The 13,367-nt window shown below is 37.8% G+C and overlaps 1 protein-coding gene across 1 annotated transcript in view; it reads right to left on the reverse strand.

Moving 5' to 3' along the window:
* The window catches only part of ARSB (arylsulfatase B), a 73,351-nt gene extending 64,040 nt beyond the window's left edge, over nucleotides 1-9,311 (reverse strand). Inside the window, exons 1-4 of the mRNA XM_070935839.1 lie at nucleotides 9,045-9,311; nucleotides 2,904-3,090; nucleotides 1,339-1,529; nucleotides 41-248 (exon numbers count right to left, since the gene is read on the reverse strand). Coding sequence (XP_070791940.1) covers nucleotides 41-248; nucleotides 1,339-1,529; nucleotides 2,904-3,090; nucleotides 9,045-9,305 — 847 coding nt within the window. The 5' untranslated portion in view covers nucleotides 9,306-9,311. The remainder of the gene's footprint in view (nucleotides 1-40; nucleotides 249-1,338; nucleotides 1,530-2,903; nucleotides 3,091-9,044) is intronic.
* Between the last annotated feature and the right edge of the window lie 4,056 nt (nucleotides 9,312-13,367).

The raw sequence follows: 13,367 nt of genomic DNA on the forward strand, positions 1-13,367 counted from the left end.
ATATCACTGCGTATCTATATATTTAATGATTCATTCTTACCTGTAGAAAAGATGAGAATGGTGTTATTCCAAAGGCCGTATCTCTTCAAAGCTGAAGTGATATTTCCTACAGCTTCATCCATTATGGAAACCATTCCAGCATATTTGCGTCTCTTTTCATCTTTGATAAAAGAATATGGTTCTATGTATTTTTCAGGCACTTGAAGGGGCTCATGGACAGATTGCAGGGCAAAGTAAAGAAATAACGGCTATAACACAAACACGCACATGACCAAAAAGAAAAAGAAAAGATACCATAGCATTAAACCATCAGAAGAACAAATGATAACATTTTCAGCTATTCTTCCTTCCTTATAGTTTCACTTGGCTAGGGTAAAAAGCATTTGAGAAAAGAACTTTGCTTTCTGTGTCTGTGAAGCTCTGATAATGAGTTTAATCTCTGAACACAACTTTTGATTAGTTTAAGAACATTTACAATATAGAGAATATGGCATCTGAACTCTGTTTGCTGCAGAAACATGTTCAGGAGCCAAAGGCACTGACAAACATTTACAATAAGGTGTGACTAGTTGAAAGACAGTTGGACCATGGTTCCATAATTCCCAACATGACTTCTGCCCTTCATTTTAGTTTTTGCAAAAAGGAAATTTCATGAAGTTTCCACCCACAACTTAGAATCCAAATTACTCAGGATTCAAAATGATATAAAACCCTATTTATGTAAGATATGACAAAGGTGAGGATGGCAGGAGAGAAACAGAAGCTCACGGATATGTAAATAAACATGTGTCCCCATTGTGCCTTTCACCATGATTAGTATATGTGAACCTAGTTAATTGTGGCTCAGCTATTAAATAAATCATGCTTTAGCATAGGAACCAGAAACGTAGAATCAACAGATGCCATGTAAACTGCATACCTCGAGGTAGCATTCAGAAGCCTTAAATAATAAAAAATCATATTCATTTTTAAATTATTCACAATCATGCACGATTACCTAAAATCTCACGAGATATTAAGGTTCCCATCTACAGTCTTACGGAATGAATCCCCCAAATACCTAACATTTTTGCCATTTTGAATTATTTATTTACTGGCACCTACAACTTCATGTAAAACTGTATAATAATAATTCATGCTTGAAACAACTGAGGACACCTCACTTCGTGCAATGGAAGAACCTAGACTATTATTTTTCTTGGAAATAATGCATGTTTAAATAAGGAACCTATCCACACAGATAGTCCTCTGGTTTTGCTTACAACAACTAATTCAGGGACATTCAAATATTTAGTTGTGTTGAAAAATAGATGTATAACCAAAAAAATACAATTATACCTTCTCAATCTGATGACTTGCTATAAGATCAAGAGCTCTTTTTGTAAATACGTTAGTAGAATACATAGTTTTAAATCCCTCAGCAACTTTTTCTCCATCTCGAAAATCAAGGGCACATCTGGTCACATTTTTAGACACAATAGGCACACAGCGCTCATGAGAATAATAATCTTCACTTCCAAGAAGGTAGCCTAAAAGCCAAGAAAGGTAGCCAAGAAATGATCAATTATGGTACGATTTCAGGAGGAAAAACTACAGAGATGCCCTAACCCTGAATAAAAAACCTTCTCAGATTTTTTAAAATAAGTAAATAAACTCTTATCACTTATTTGGCAATGTATTCCATCCTCTATTTAAAGAAGGATAAATAGATACATTATGTAAAATTATTAAAAGCAATGCAGTAATATATTAAGTGGTTTAATATATCAGAAACATGGATATTGAAATTATAGAATACTGTAGGCAAGAACAGCTGTTTTTGTTTTGAAATTTGCAGAATAAACTGAATCAGGCTTACAGCAACAGCTGCTCATGCAACTTTTGTGCTACTTATGTTCACATTCTCCTGGCAAGTGTAAAAAAAGTCTGATGTACTACTGACACCAACTGGTGATTTAGAGACTCATCAGAATCAGGAATTACCTGATTCAAGTAAGGAAAAATTCTTTTTCTCTTACAACTGCTGGAATATTATGAATCCTTCAAACTAATAAATGCATCAATGATTAGCAATTTCTGCGTAGAATGATAAACTTTGTCTTTAGAATATTTTCAATAGCTTATCCAGCTTTAAGAGAGGCAATACTAAAGTAATTAGAGTATGCATATAGTTTTCACTTCTAGTTCTTCTCTGAATCTGCCATCAACGAAACTGAAAATCATTGCACAGTAAATTTACGGTACATTATATTAGAAACTGAAACCTCTACAGAAACAACTATTGCAGTATTACCTAATTTTCCCAACTTACTGTGCTTCAAATGTTTTGAAATTGCAACTCCCACAAGAGCAAAGTATTTGGAGAGTTTCAGGCTGGAAAACACTGGTGCAGCTCTTCATAAACATACAAAAAATGTTCAACATGCCCATCGTATCAGCTATGATATGCTTCCTTTATGAATTCATACATATGTCAATTCATTTATGCTTACTGACAACCAGCAAAGAATATATTTGAATAAGAGGCAAAAGAAATCCATTTTATAAATTATACATAGTGTATGTTTGTTTCACTTTTGTGCACTCAATTACTTGTTTAAAATTTGAAGGGGTTCACTCTTCGTGTCTTGATTACCCAGTTCAATAGACTCTTCTACCTGAGGTTCACTCATCACTAAGTTTCCATGTGATTTGTGTGGTTCTGCCTTGATGTATTTAGTGAACCTGGACATCAGAGTTTGAAATCTATGGAGTTTGCCTTAACCTATAACTGATCTCAGGCAATTACAATTTGGTCAATAAAAAAATGAAATCATGACTGGGCTTACCAGTCCGGGCTGCTGGAAATGTTAGAACATTCTTAGCATTCAACATAAAGAAAGGATGAAAATAAACTTGCTTACCAAAGTAAGTATCAAATCCTCTATGGGTAGGAAGACATTCTTTTCTGTACATTCCTATATGCCATTTCCCCACCATGTGAGTAACATAGCCTGCTTCTTTCAACAACTCAGGCAGGAGTTTTTCATCCAGTGGGACACAGCTTGGCTGACAAGGCCAAATTATTTGATGCTGTAAACCTGTACGGATCTAATGAAAACAAATGTGCCTTAAATATTAGTTTCCACATAACATTAGGAAGCTTAACAAGGTCTACCTATAGCAGTGTTCCTCAACATCCACAACTTGAAGAGCTGTGGACTTCAACTCACAGAATTCCCCAGCCAGCAATATTTTGCTGGCTCAGAAATTCTGGGAGTTGTAGTCCACACCTCTTCAAGTTGTCAAACTTGAGAAATACAGGTGTAGCTCTCAACCTACAAAGGTTGAGAGCTGAGCCCAAAATTTATGTTGCTAAGTGAGACATTTGTTAAGTGAATTTTGCCCCATTTTATGATCTTTTTTTGCCACAGTTATTAAGTGGATCACTGTAGTTGTTAAATTAGTAATAGGGCTGTTAAGTGTATCTGGATTCTACATTGATCTGCTTGCCAGGTCACAAAAGGTGATCAATGACCCTGGGATACTGCAATCATCATAAATATGAATCACTTGCCAAGAGGCCAGATCATGTAGGGATGCTGCAGTGGTGGTTAAGTATGAAAAATGATCATAAGTAATTTTTTCCAGTCCCATTGCAACTTTGAATGAACTGTTGTAAGTCGAGTTCTATCAGTATTGGTCTAGAGTAGGGGTGTCAAACTCGCGGCCCACAGCCCAAATGTGTCATGCGCTGGCCACGCCCATGTCTGGTTTAGTGAAGGGGAAAAGTTGTGATACATCATATGACGATGCCATGATGACGTGAGTTTGACACCCCTGGTCTAGAGTGACATATTTTTATGTCAGCCCTGGTCTAGAGTGACATATTTTTATCAGAAGACAAATATGAATCTTTTTTAAAAAAAAAACAAAGTGTAACAAAAAAAGATGAAATGGAAGAAAGGCATCCCCGGACATGTTAAAAATATTAAGATAAAGAATGAATTATTAAAAAATTAAAGGAGAATGTGTATGATTAAGAATGGAAACAATTGAATTTGAGGGTGAAAGAAGATACTGTTTATAGAAATAAGAATAGAAAAATTAACATTGGATTCAAATATGGAAAAAGAACACTTTGGCAGAAACTGTAATTAAGTAAAATATACTTGGATATGATAAATTGTATATGATATGATATGATATGATATGATATGATATGATATGATATGATATGATATGGTCAATACTCTGTTTAAAAATATATGGGGGTGTATATGGGGGGGGAACCAATAAAACTTGTCAAAAAAAAAAGAAGACAAATCTGAATATTGGACAAAATCAATTGTGACAACTTTAAGTATAATCAATTAAAAAAATATATGAAGATAAAGAATATTTTGCATGATGTATCTGTAAGAAAACACTTAAACATAGTTAACTTGCATTTATAGGACATCTATGTTTTGATTCTAAATAAAAGGAAACCAAGCCCAGAACTGCTGCTTCCTTATTTCAGATTAGGTACAGTTATCTTATTATAGAACATGTTTGAAATTGACACATCAACTCTGTCTTCTCCTTCTTTTTAATAACTCCCTCCTTATCCTTCATTATCTTAGAGCTGGGGAGGGGAGAGGCAGAAGGGAACTATAATGGAAACTCAGCTAGAGGATCTTACATTTTATCCCGCCACTACAGATTTAACAACAGATCTTCACTGGGGCCACAAGAAACATCCTCTCTTAATTATTCAAATCTTGAGAAATCCCAAGGTTTACTGATGAACGCTGAGGCTTTGTGAGATCTTATGAGAGAATAAACATACTCCTTGTCTTACGACCATTCATTTAATGACCAAAGTTGTAACAAAACTGAAAAATGTACTTACAACTAGATCTTACACTTACGACTATTGCAGCATCCTTTTGATCACATGATCAAAATTTGGGTGCTTGGCAACTGGCATGCATTTATGAGGGTTGCAGTGTCCCAGGGTCATGTGATCACCATTTGTGACTTTTCAAGCTGGCTTCCAACAAGCAAAGTCAATGGGGAAAGCCAGATTCATTTGACAATTGTGTGATCCACTTAATGACCATGGAGGTTTGTTTAATGGTCGTAGCAGAAAAGGTCATAAAACTGGAGCTTAAGGGCCTCACTTAGCAACAGAAGTTCTGGTCCCAAATGTGGTCATAACTACAATATAAGATACAAGCAGTAATGTATTTGTACTTATTAGATTTTAAAATATTGAGCATTCCTGGATGTTGGGGAATGGGGAGAAAAAAGAGACGAGTTTATATTCATACTCAAATTCATAATATGTTCAAAGATCTGATCAATAAAGAGGATACACAGTACTAATATTACAACTCTATTTTGTTTAAAACATCTTTGTTGCAAATCTAGCTCTCTGTATGGTGAACCTAAATTGGCTTCATGTGCTGATTTGTAGTCAGAGAGAAAGCTCTCCACACACACTTTTCCATACAGAAAAGGTGAATGGTATCCAGAACAAGCATTATGACAAATTGCTGGGAACACCTTGAAGTATGTTTTTTAATCCTGGCTGTTCACTGTCCTGAGTCCTTCGGGAGAGGGGCGGTATAAAAATTTAATAAATGAAATGAAATGAAATGAAGCAACCTCTTGGCCTCCATCGCAACTTTGGGGAAAGTAAGGATGCAATTCTGACTCCTGAAGCAAGGCTTTTGAAGAAGCAAGCATGTTATCTATGCATTTTTCCCTGCAAAAATGTTCACAAAGAGAAGTTAAAACATTGTGGTCTCTTTTAGAAACCAATCAGTCTGGTGCAACTGGGGATGTTGTAAGAAACAGAAATTTCTTAGTAGTTTCTTCAGAATTGCCAAAATTCTTTTGTTTCTCCTTAGTCTATTTCCAAATGGATAATGTCAGACTTCCTAGGTGCAATACATTCACTCTAAAAAAAAGGGAAGAGGGGGAATCAATTCAAAATCTTGAGTAACAAGAAGCACTTATAAGCACAAAGTTACTTAAGTCACAGGTGGTAATTGAAAAAACTACCCTAATTAGTTTTTCTTAGTTGGCTTCTTCCCACAGTTCTATTAGTAACATATTTTGGGTATAATACTGACAGGAAAGTAGAAAAGGCTTTGTGGTTTTCTACTCCCTCATCTCCTATGCTGCAAAAGGAACTTATTACTAAGCATGTTGCTAAGATGGAAAAAATATTGGTGCTTCCATTTATAAGTTATTTTCCATAGCAGAATAGAGAAGTTTAAGAATGCACAATGCACCCATTTTTTAAAAAACAAAATGAAAAGCCATAAAAGGACTCTGTAAAAGACATTATCCATTTTGACTGTATCTTAAGAACAGTAGACAATTTCTTGCATCTTTAAGACTGATTTAACTAACAAAGCGAACACACTGAATAAATGACTACTGTGACATGGTGGTTCAGTGGCTAAGACGCTGAGCTTGTTGATTGAAAGGTCGGCAATTCAGCAGTTCGAATCCCTAGTGCTGTGTAACAGAGTGAGCTCCCGTTACTTGTCCCAACCTAGCAGTTCGAAAGCACGTAAAAAAAAAATGCAAGTAGAAAAATAGGGACCACCTTTGGTGGGAAGGTAAAAGTGGTCAGTGCGCCTTTGGCATTTAGTCATGACCATGGAAACGTCTTTGGACAGTGCTGGGTGTTCGGCTTTGAAATGGAGATGAGCACCGCCCCCTAGAGTCGGGAACAACTAGCACATATGTGCAAGGGGAACCTTTACCTTTACTGTATATTTCTACAAAGTGATGCTAAACAAATCAAAAGCATTATGTTCTCATCTCCCTTTAAGTACACTAATTAGTTTCTTTATCCAAGGCATTATTCATTGTGTTGCAGTAATTCAACATTTAAATGTGTTCTATGTGAAATGCATTCCTTCATTTGACCTGAAACTGCCATAATTCAGCATGTTGATTCTTATTTTCTTTATACTAACTATACCTGCACTTATTTGCTTTTTTTAAAAAAGCCAAAATATCCCAAATATTGCAATATTACCTGATAAGTGAGCTGGCTGTTACTCTTCTCTGCGCCTTTTCCAGCTCTATAACTTTTTTAACTATTATGCATAGAATGGTATATAGCAGGGGTGTCAAACTCACATTGTCACCGTGGTGTCACGTGACTTATCGGGACTTCTTTCTCCTTCACTAAACCGTGTGGGCGTGGCCAGTGCGTGACACATCCAGCCTGTGGGCCGCCAGTTTGACTGCCATGGTATATAGTGTTTCAGAACTAATTCATTTCTCTATTATCCCTTTCTCTATTCTACAACCAGTTTTATTTTTAATTCATTTCTTAATAACCTTCAACGCAGAACTTGCCTTTTTCATAAGGAGCTAGGCTCACCTGATATTTCCAACATTCTCCCAAAACATCTATCTATATATTCATAAAAATTACTTTCCTCTGTAACAACCACCTTGTGAAGTAGGTTGGGCTAAGCGCAAGTGACTAGTTTCTATCGTTTTCCCCAAAATAAAACATCCCCTGATAATAACCCTAATCGGGCTTTTGGCAAGTACTTATTTCAGGGTTCAAAAAAATATAAGACAGGGTCTTATTTTCGGGGAAACACGGTAATAATAATTGAACCTGGGTCTCTCCTACACCTCTTTACATTTGTATAATGTGAACTTATAAATTTAATAATTATATTTGCCTTTAATACCCATTTCCTAATTTATAGATTCTCTTTACATTCTTTAAATCTAAAATATCAGCAATTTGGCTACTCCCCTGCTTACCTTTAACATCAGGTAAAAGAACTGGGCCTAAAGAGATTCTTGGGAAAGTCTACACTTTACATCCCTCCCCTGAGAAAATGTTTACGGTAATTCAAATTTTCCACCTCGTGTCATTCTGTATTATGTAGTCATGATTTCTCCTGATTTATGAATGATATATTTTTGTCAGAAAATCATTGTGCTTGACCCGGTTCTGAAAATCAAGATAGGCTTTATAGTCGGGAGGTTTTAAATTTTGGGCCAAAATTTGTTTAATTCTTTTAAAATTTTAAATTTTGTATTGGGATGTTTTTTATTCTAGGCTGTGCACCGCCCTGAGTCCAGCAGAAGGGCGGTATAGAAATTTAATAATAATAAAAATAATAATAATAATGTGATCCAAGATTTCTCTGATTCAAGTTTAATTAACAGAATAACAGAACAGCAGAATAACAGAGTTGGAAGGGACCTTGGAGGTCTTCTAGTCTGACCTCCCTGCTCAGGCAGGAAACCCTATGCCATTTCAGACAAGTGGTTATCCAATCTCTTCTTAAAAATCTTCAGTGTTGAAGCACCCATAACTTCTGGAGGCAAGCTGTTTCCACTGTTGGGAAATTTCTCCTTAGTTCTAGGTTGCTTCTCTCCTTGATTAGTTTCCATCCATTGCTTCTTGTTCTGCCTTCAGGTACTTTGGAGAATAGGTCTCTTCTTTGTGGCAGCTCCTTAGATATTAGAACATTGCTATCATGTCATCTGTAGTCCTACTTTTCATTAACTTAGACATATCCAATACCTGCAACCATTCTTCATACCTTTTAGCTTCCAGTCTCCTAATCATCTTTGTTACTTTTCTCTGCACTCTTTCTAATTCTTTATGGGACATGGAATAATTGATTTGGAGATCTTCTAATCTAGCCCAATCCCCTATTCAAGCAGGAGACCCTATACCAGGGGTTTCCAAACTTGAGAACTTTAAGAATCTTAAAGTTCTCAAGTTTGGAGACCCCTGCCCAAACTAATATATAATAGAAGTCCTTATTATAAAACGCTCTCGCCTATCTGGGTAGCTTCAAAGCATCAGAGTTTTATTTATTGTATTTATTTAGTTTGTCAAACATGTAGGAGATAACAGGTATAAGGATAAACATGGACATGAGCACAGGTAATGAGTACAAATAAATGGGACAGTGGGAATAAATAAATTCTGCAAGAGGAGCGCGGTGAGAAAAGAACCAGCCAATGTTGTTATGCATCTCACTTTCCTGGGGACAAGTTCAACTCCTTTTGGCGCCTACCTGGTACCTGCCGGTCAGCAGCTGACTGCGAGAAGGTGTACACAGGGGCTGCGTATAGTAGCGCTCTAGGCGCACTCCGCCGGCACTCAGCGCGTCCAAGTTCGGGGTGAGGATCTGGGAGCCGTGCCAGCCCACGTCGTTCCAGCCTAGATCGTCGGCCAGGATAAAGACCAGATGCGGCGAGGAGCTTGGAGACCCTGCATCCAGACGACACAGCTGCAATAAGACCTGCAGCCCCAAGAATAGGAGCCGCCGAACCATCGCTGCTCGCCTGATCAAGCAGGAACTGTGTCGACAGCCCGCCTATAAGGAAGAACGACGGTCGAGAGGCGGGACCTCCATCAAAGTCAGCGTATCCGCCCAATCCGGAGGAAAGCAGCTTCGCCCAGGCAACCAATGGAAAGAGGCGTGGCTAGAAGCCGGCTGGTTCGCTTGAAGCGCCTTTTTTTCTAGGGGAACTTCACCGATGTGCAGTTGAGGCGATTTCGCTAATAGCTCATGGTGTGGTGCAAAATGAAGATCGGGTGCAACCCCGAGAACCGGCCGGCTTGTTTTTGTGTTCCTTAAACTGGGCCCGGTTCCCCATTTAGAGAGTTCCCCATTCAGAGGGCAGGTTTTGCACCACTGCAATCTTGCTGGAAGACAACTTCTAGTATCCCTCGTCCTCCGCTTTGGTGAATGGGGCTGTGGCTGTAGTGAACAGTAGGAGCAGAGGTCTTCAAACTCGGCAGCTTTAAGACTTGTGGACTTTAACTCCCAGAATTCTCCAATTCTATTCTGGGAGTTAAAGTCCACAAGTCTTAAAGCTGCCGAGTTTGAAGACCTCTGAGTTGGAGGGACACAATCCGCATCTTGGAGATAGAAAAGTGAGATTGGGCCAGAGGTGGGTTGCAGCAGGTTCTGACCAGTTCTGTAGAACCAGTAGCGGAAACTTTGAGTAGTTCAGAGAACCGGTAGTAAAAATTCTGACTGGCCCCTTCCCCATCTATTCTCTGCCTCCCAAGTCCTAGCTGATCGGGAGAAAATGGGGATTTTGGAGTAACCTTCCCCTGGAGTGAGGTGGGAATGGAGATTTTACAGTATCCTTTCACTGCCATGCCTACCAAGCCACACCCACAAAGACATGCCATGCCCACAAAGCCACACCAACATAACCGGTAGTAAAAAAATTTGAAACCCACCACAGGATTGGGCCAACTGCGAACATATAAGTGAGCAAGAAGAGACTAGTGGTTTATCACCCTCTAAAGAGTAGAGCCCCTTTCCTATTGTAGGGTTAACTGAACTGTATCGCTTCTAATTTGAGGGGTCCTTAGTGCTCTCTGAGCTTGGTGGTTTTCTTGCAGACGTTTCATTACCCAAACTAGATAACATCATCAGTCCTAATAAGGAGTGGGATTTATTGTTTATATTCAAATGGCTTAACCTGTCAGTGTTGGTGGGAGTGGGCTTGCCTTGAAGGTTCTTCCATTAGGCTGTTTACTCTTCCATTAGGCTGTTGACTCATTAGGCTGTGTTTGGCAGTTCCTTGTTTAGGGTATTGTTTATTTCTTAATTGTTGATCTGATGCTAATCTTGGAGTTAATCAATGCTAATCTGGGTGTTGATTGCTGGTGTTTTGACCTTTTGGTTACCTTTATGGCTTTTTGATTGTCTCTTTTGCACAGTACCTAGATAACGTTTATGTCTGTTTCTATCGAAGGCTAATTTTGTCAGAATGCCAGGCTTGGTACTAGACCAAGTCTAAAACCGCTAGAGAATATCTTGAAGCAGAATCACTACAGCAGAGGTGTAGGTATTAAATCAGCATACAAAGGAGTAGGCAACACTTAAACTAGTGCAGCTCAATCTTGGCAAATTTTAAGATGGGTGGATTTCAGAATTCCCCATCCAGCATGGCTTAAATCTTCCTTATGTGGTTTGTGGCCACTGTAACACTAACCAGGCCAGGGGTGGGTTCTACTTACCTTTACTACCGGTTCGCAGCAGGGCCGCGCGCGCTCTTCTGCGCATGCACAGAAGCGTTTTGATGACATTGGGGTCGGTGGGTGGGGCCTCCCCCCAGTTTTACTACCGGTTCTATAGAACCGGTGCGAACCGGGGGCAACCCACCACTGAACCAGGCCATTTTTTTTTTAATTAAATGGAGAAGAAAAGTACTGTAAAGCATCCCGGGACACTGTCATGATGGCTGCCTCAATTTAAATGGGGAGACCTTGGTTCTTTCAGTTGTTTGGTGCTTGATCATGGGTTAAAATAATCGCACATGGTTCTGGACCATGGAGAAACTAGACAGGAGGAAAATTGACTTCTTCAAGCTGTGGTATTGAAGAAGGCTCTTTGCACATTCTTTGAACAGCAAAGATGACAAACAACAAAATACTGTACTGGTGCATATAAAAACCAGATATATCTTTGGAAGAAAAAATCACAAGACTCCAGCTTAATTATTTTGGTCATGTCATGTGATCATAAGTCACTGGAAAAGACAGTTATGCTTAGAATGGTTAGGGATAAAAAGAAACGAGGCAGCCAGAAAACATGGCTAGACATCAGCCAAAGCATAAAGCAACTAAAGGAAACCATACAAGAATATAAAATATGGAGAGGGCTATGAATGTGGAGTCCATAGAATCACCAAGAACTGGACAAAACTGAATAGATAGCATATCATCGCCTATAGTTCATGGAGTCAGATATATACTGTGAACTTATCTAATGCTGCATTAGAACCTAGATTAACTCCACTTGTTTTATACATACATATACACACCTCGATACCAGGGGTGGGTTCTACTTTACTACCGGTCCACAATGGGGCCGTGTGCACACTCTTCTGCACATGCGCAAAGCGTTCTGATGATGTCGGGGTCAGTGGGTGAAACCTCCCTCTGATTTTACTACCGGTTCTATAGAACTGGTCCGAACCGGGGGCAATCCACCACATACATATACTCTTCATGGAATTAGCCATATTATAAGAATGATTTTAACTGAAATATTTGCATAAACTTCAGATAACTATGAACTTAGGATGGTCTGATGTAAACTTTGTGACAGAATTCTACCAAACAACTTTTTTTTTTCTTGCTGTAACGTATTTCAGTTAGTGGTCAGGAAGTGTAATAATCACTCAACACTATTTCATCTCAGAATGAACTCAGACTCTTAGTTGCTATTTTCTTACAAAAATCTGTTGACATAAAACATGGAAATAGCAATGCCTATTGTATTTATCAGATAAAATATATGTTAATCTAAATATATAAATGTTAATCTAAACATTAAAGAGTTGGCATTTAGGCCAATATTCACAGTTGATCTATAATTATCCAGTCAATGAAATCAATAAATAAATAATTAAGGTATATGTTATCCATTTGACACATTACCTTATATTATTACCTTATACTATATATGCATGGAGGTACGTGCACCAACCGACCACTCACACTGCCCAGTGGCAATTAGCCCACAGTCCGATAGTGGGCCATGGCCCACAGTTTCGGGACCCCTGCTAGAGACAGTTCTGCCATGTTTTATATGTTATTGTTTTCTAAGTGGATATTCAGCATGGTATATCAGTAGATACTAAATTATTAGCAGTTCTGATTATTCAAACTGCATTTCTATGAGCCTAGCACCAGTTTCTTTACAGTACTCAGGATTTAGATATATCAATTCTTTTGGAAGCTTCTATTTATTTGAGCAATTTTTATTTAAATGATCTTTTAATATGTTAATGCAAACTTAGTTTTGAATAGTATAATAATGTGCATAGCATTATTTTATAAGTTTGTATTAAGATGTCCATTGCTTATAGAAAGGAAATGTTATGAGTTAGTATCAAATAAAGCCACCTTAATGGATTTGCAATCTATCATGGAAAGTATGCATATGGTGAATTTCATGTATAGCTTTGCCCATTGCCTGTCAAATACTGTATATTAAGACTACAACTCCCAACATTTTCTTCTAGAGAAAATGTTATAAACTAATTTTTTTCTTGGACAACTAGGAAATAGTAAAAATTAAATTAAAAATAGTCATGCTGAATCAGACTAAAAATACATTTGATTTGTAGAGTCGATCTGCATATTTGCCCTCAGTGCTTCATCACTTTTCTATATAACAGATAATAAAGGGATAGTAATTTTATCCAGCAGTTGATATAGCTGTTTTGTACCTGTAAAAGGTATTTTATTTATTGAAGCCAAACTCATGGACTCTATTATATACCTTTTGCTATGCCTTTTTTGCTATCATAAGTAATCTCCAAACTATTAACTGAATGGTCGAAGAGAACAGAATTGTTTAATACCA

Source organism: Pituophis catenifer, unplaced genomic scaffold (assembly GCF_029215685.1).
Source record: "Pituophis catenifer annectens isolate HBS135680 unplaced genomic scaffold, rPitCat1.0.hap2 SCAF_2, whole genome shotgun sequence".
NCBI lineage: Eukaryota > Metazoa > Chordata > Lepidosauria > Squamata > Colubridae > Pituophis > Pituophis catenifer.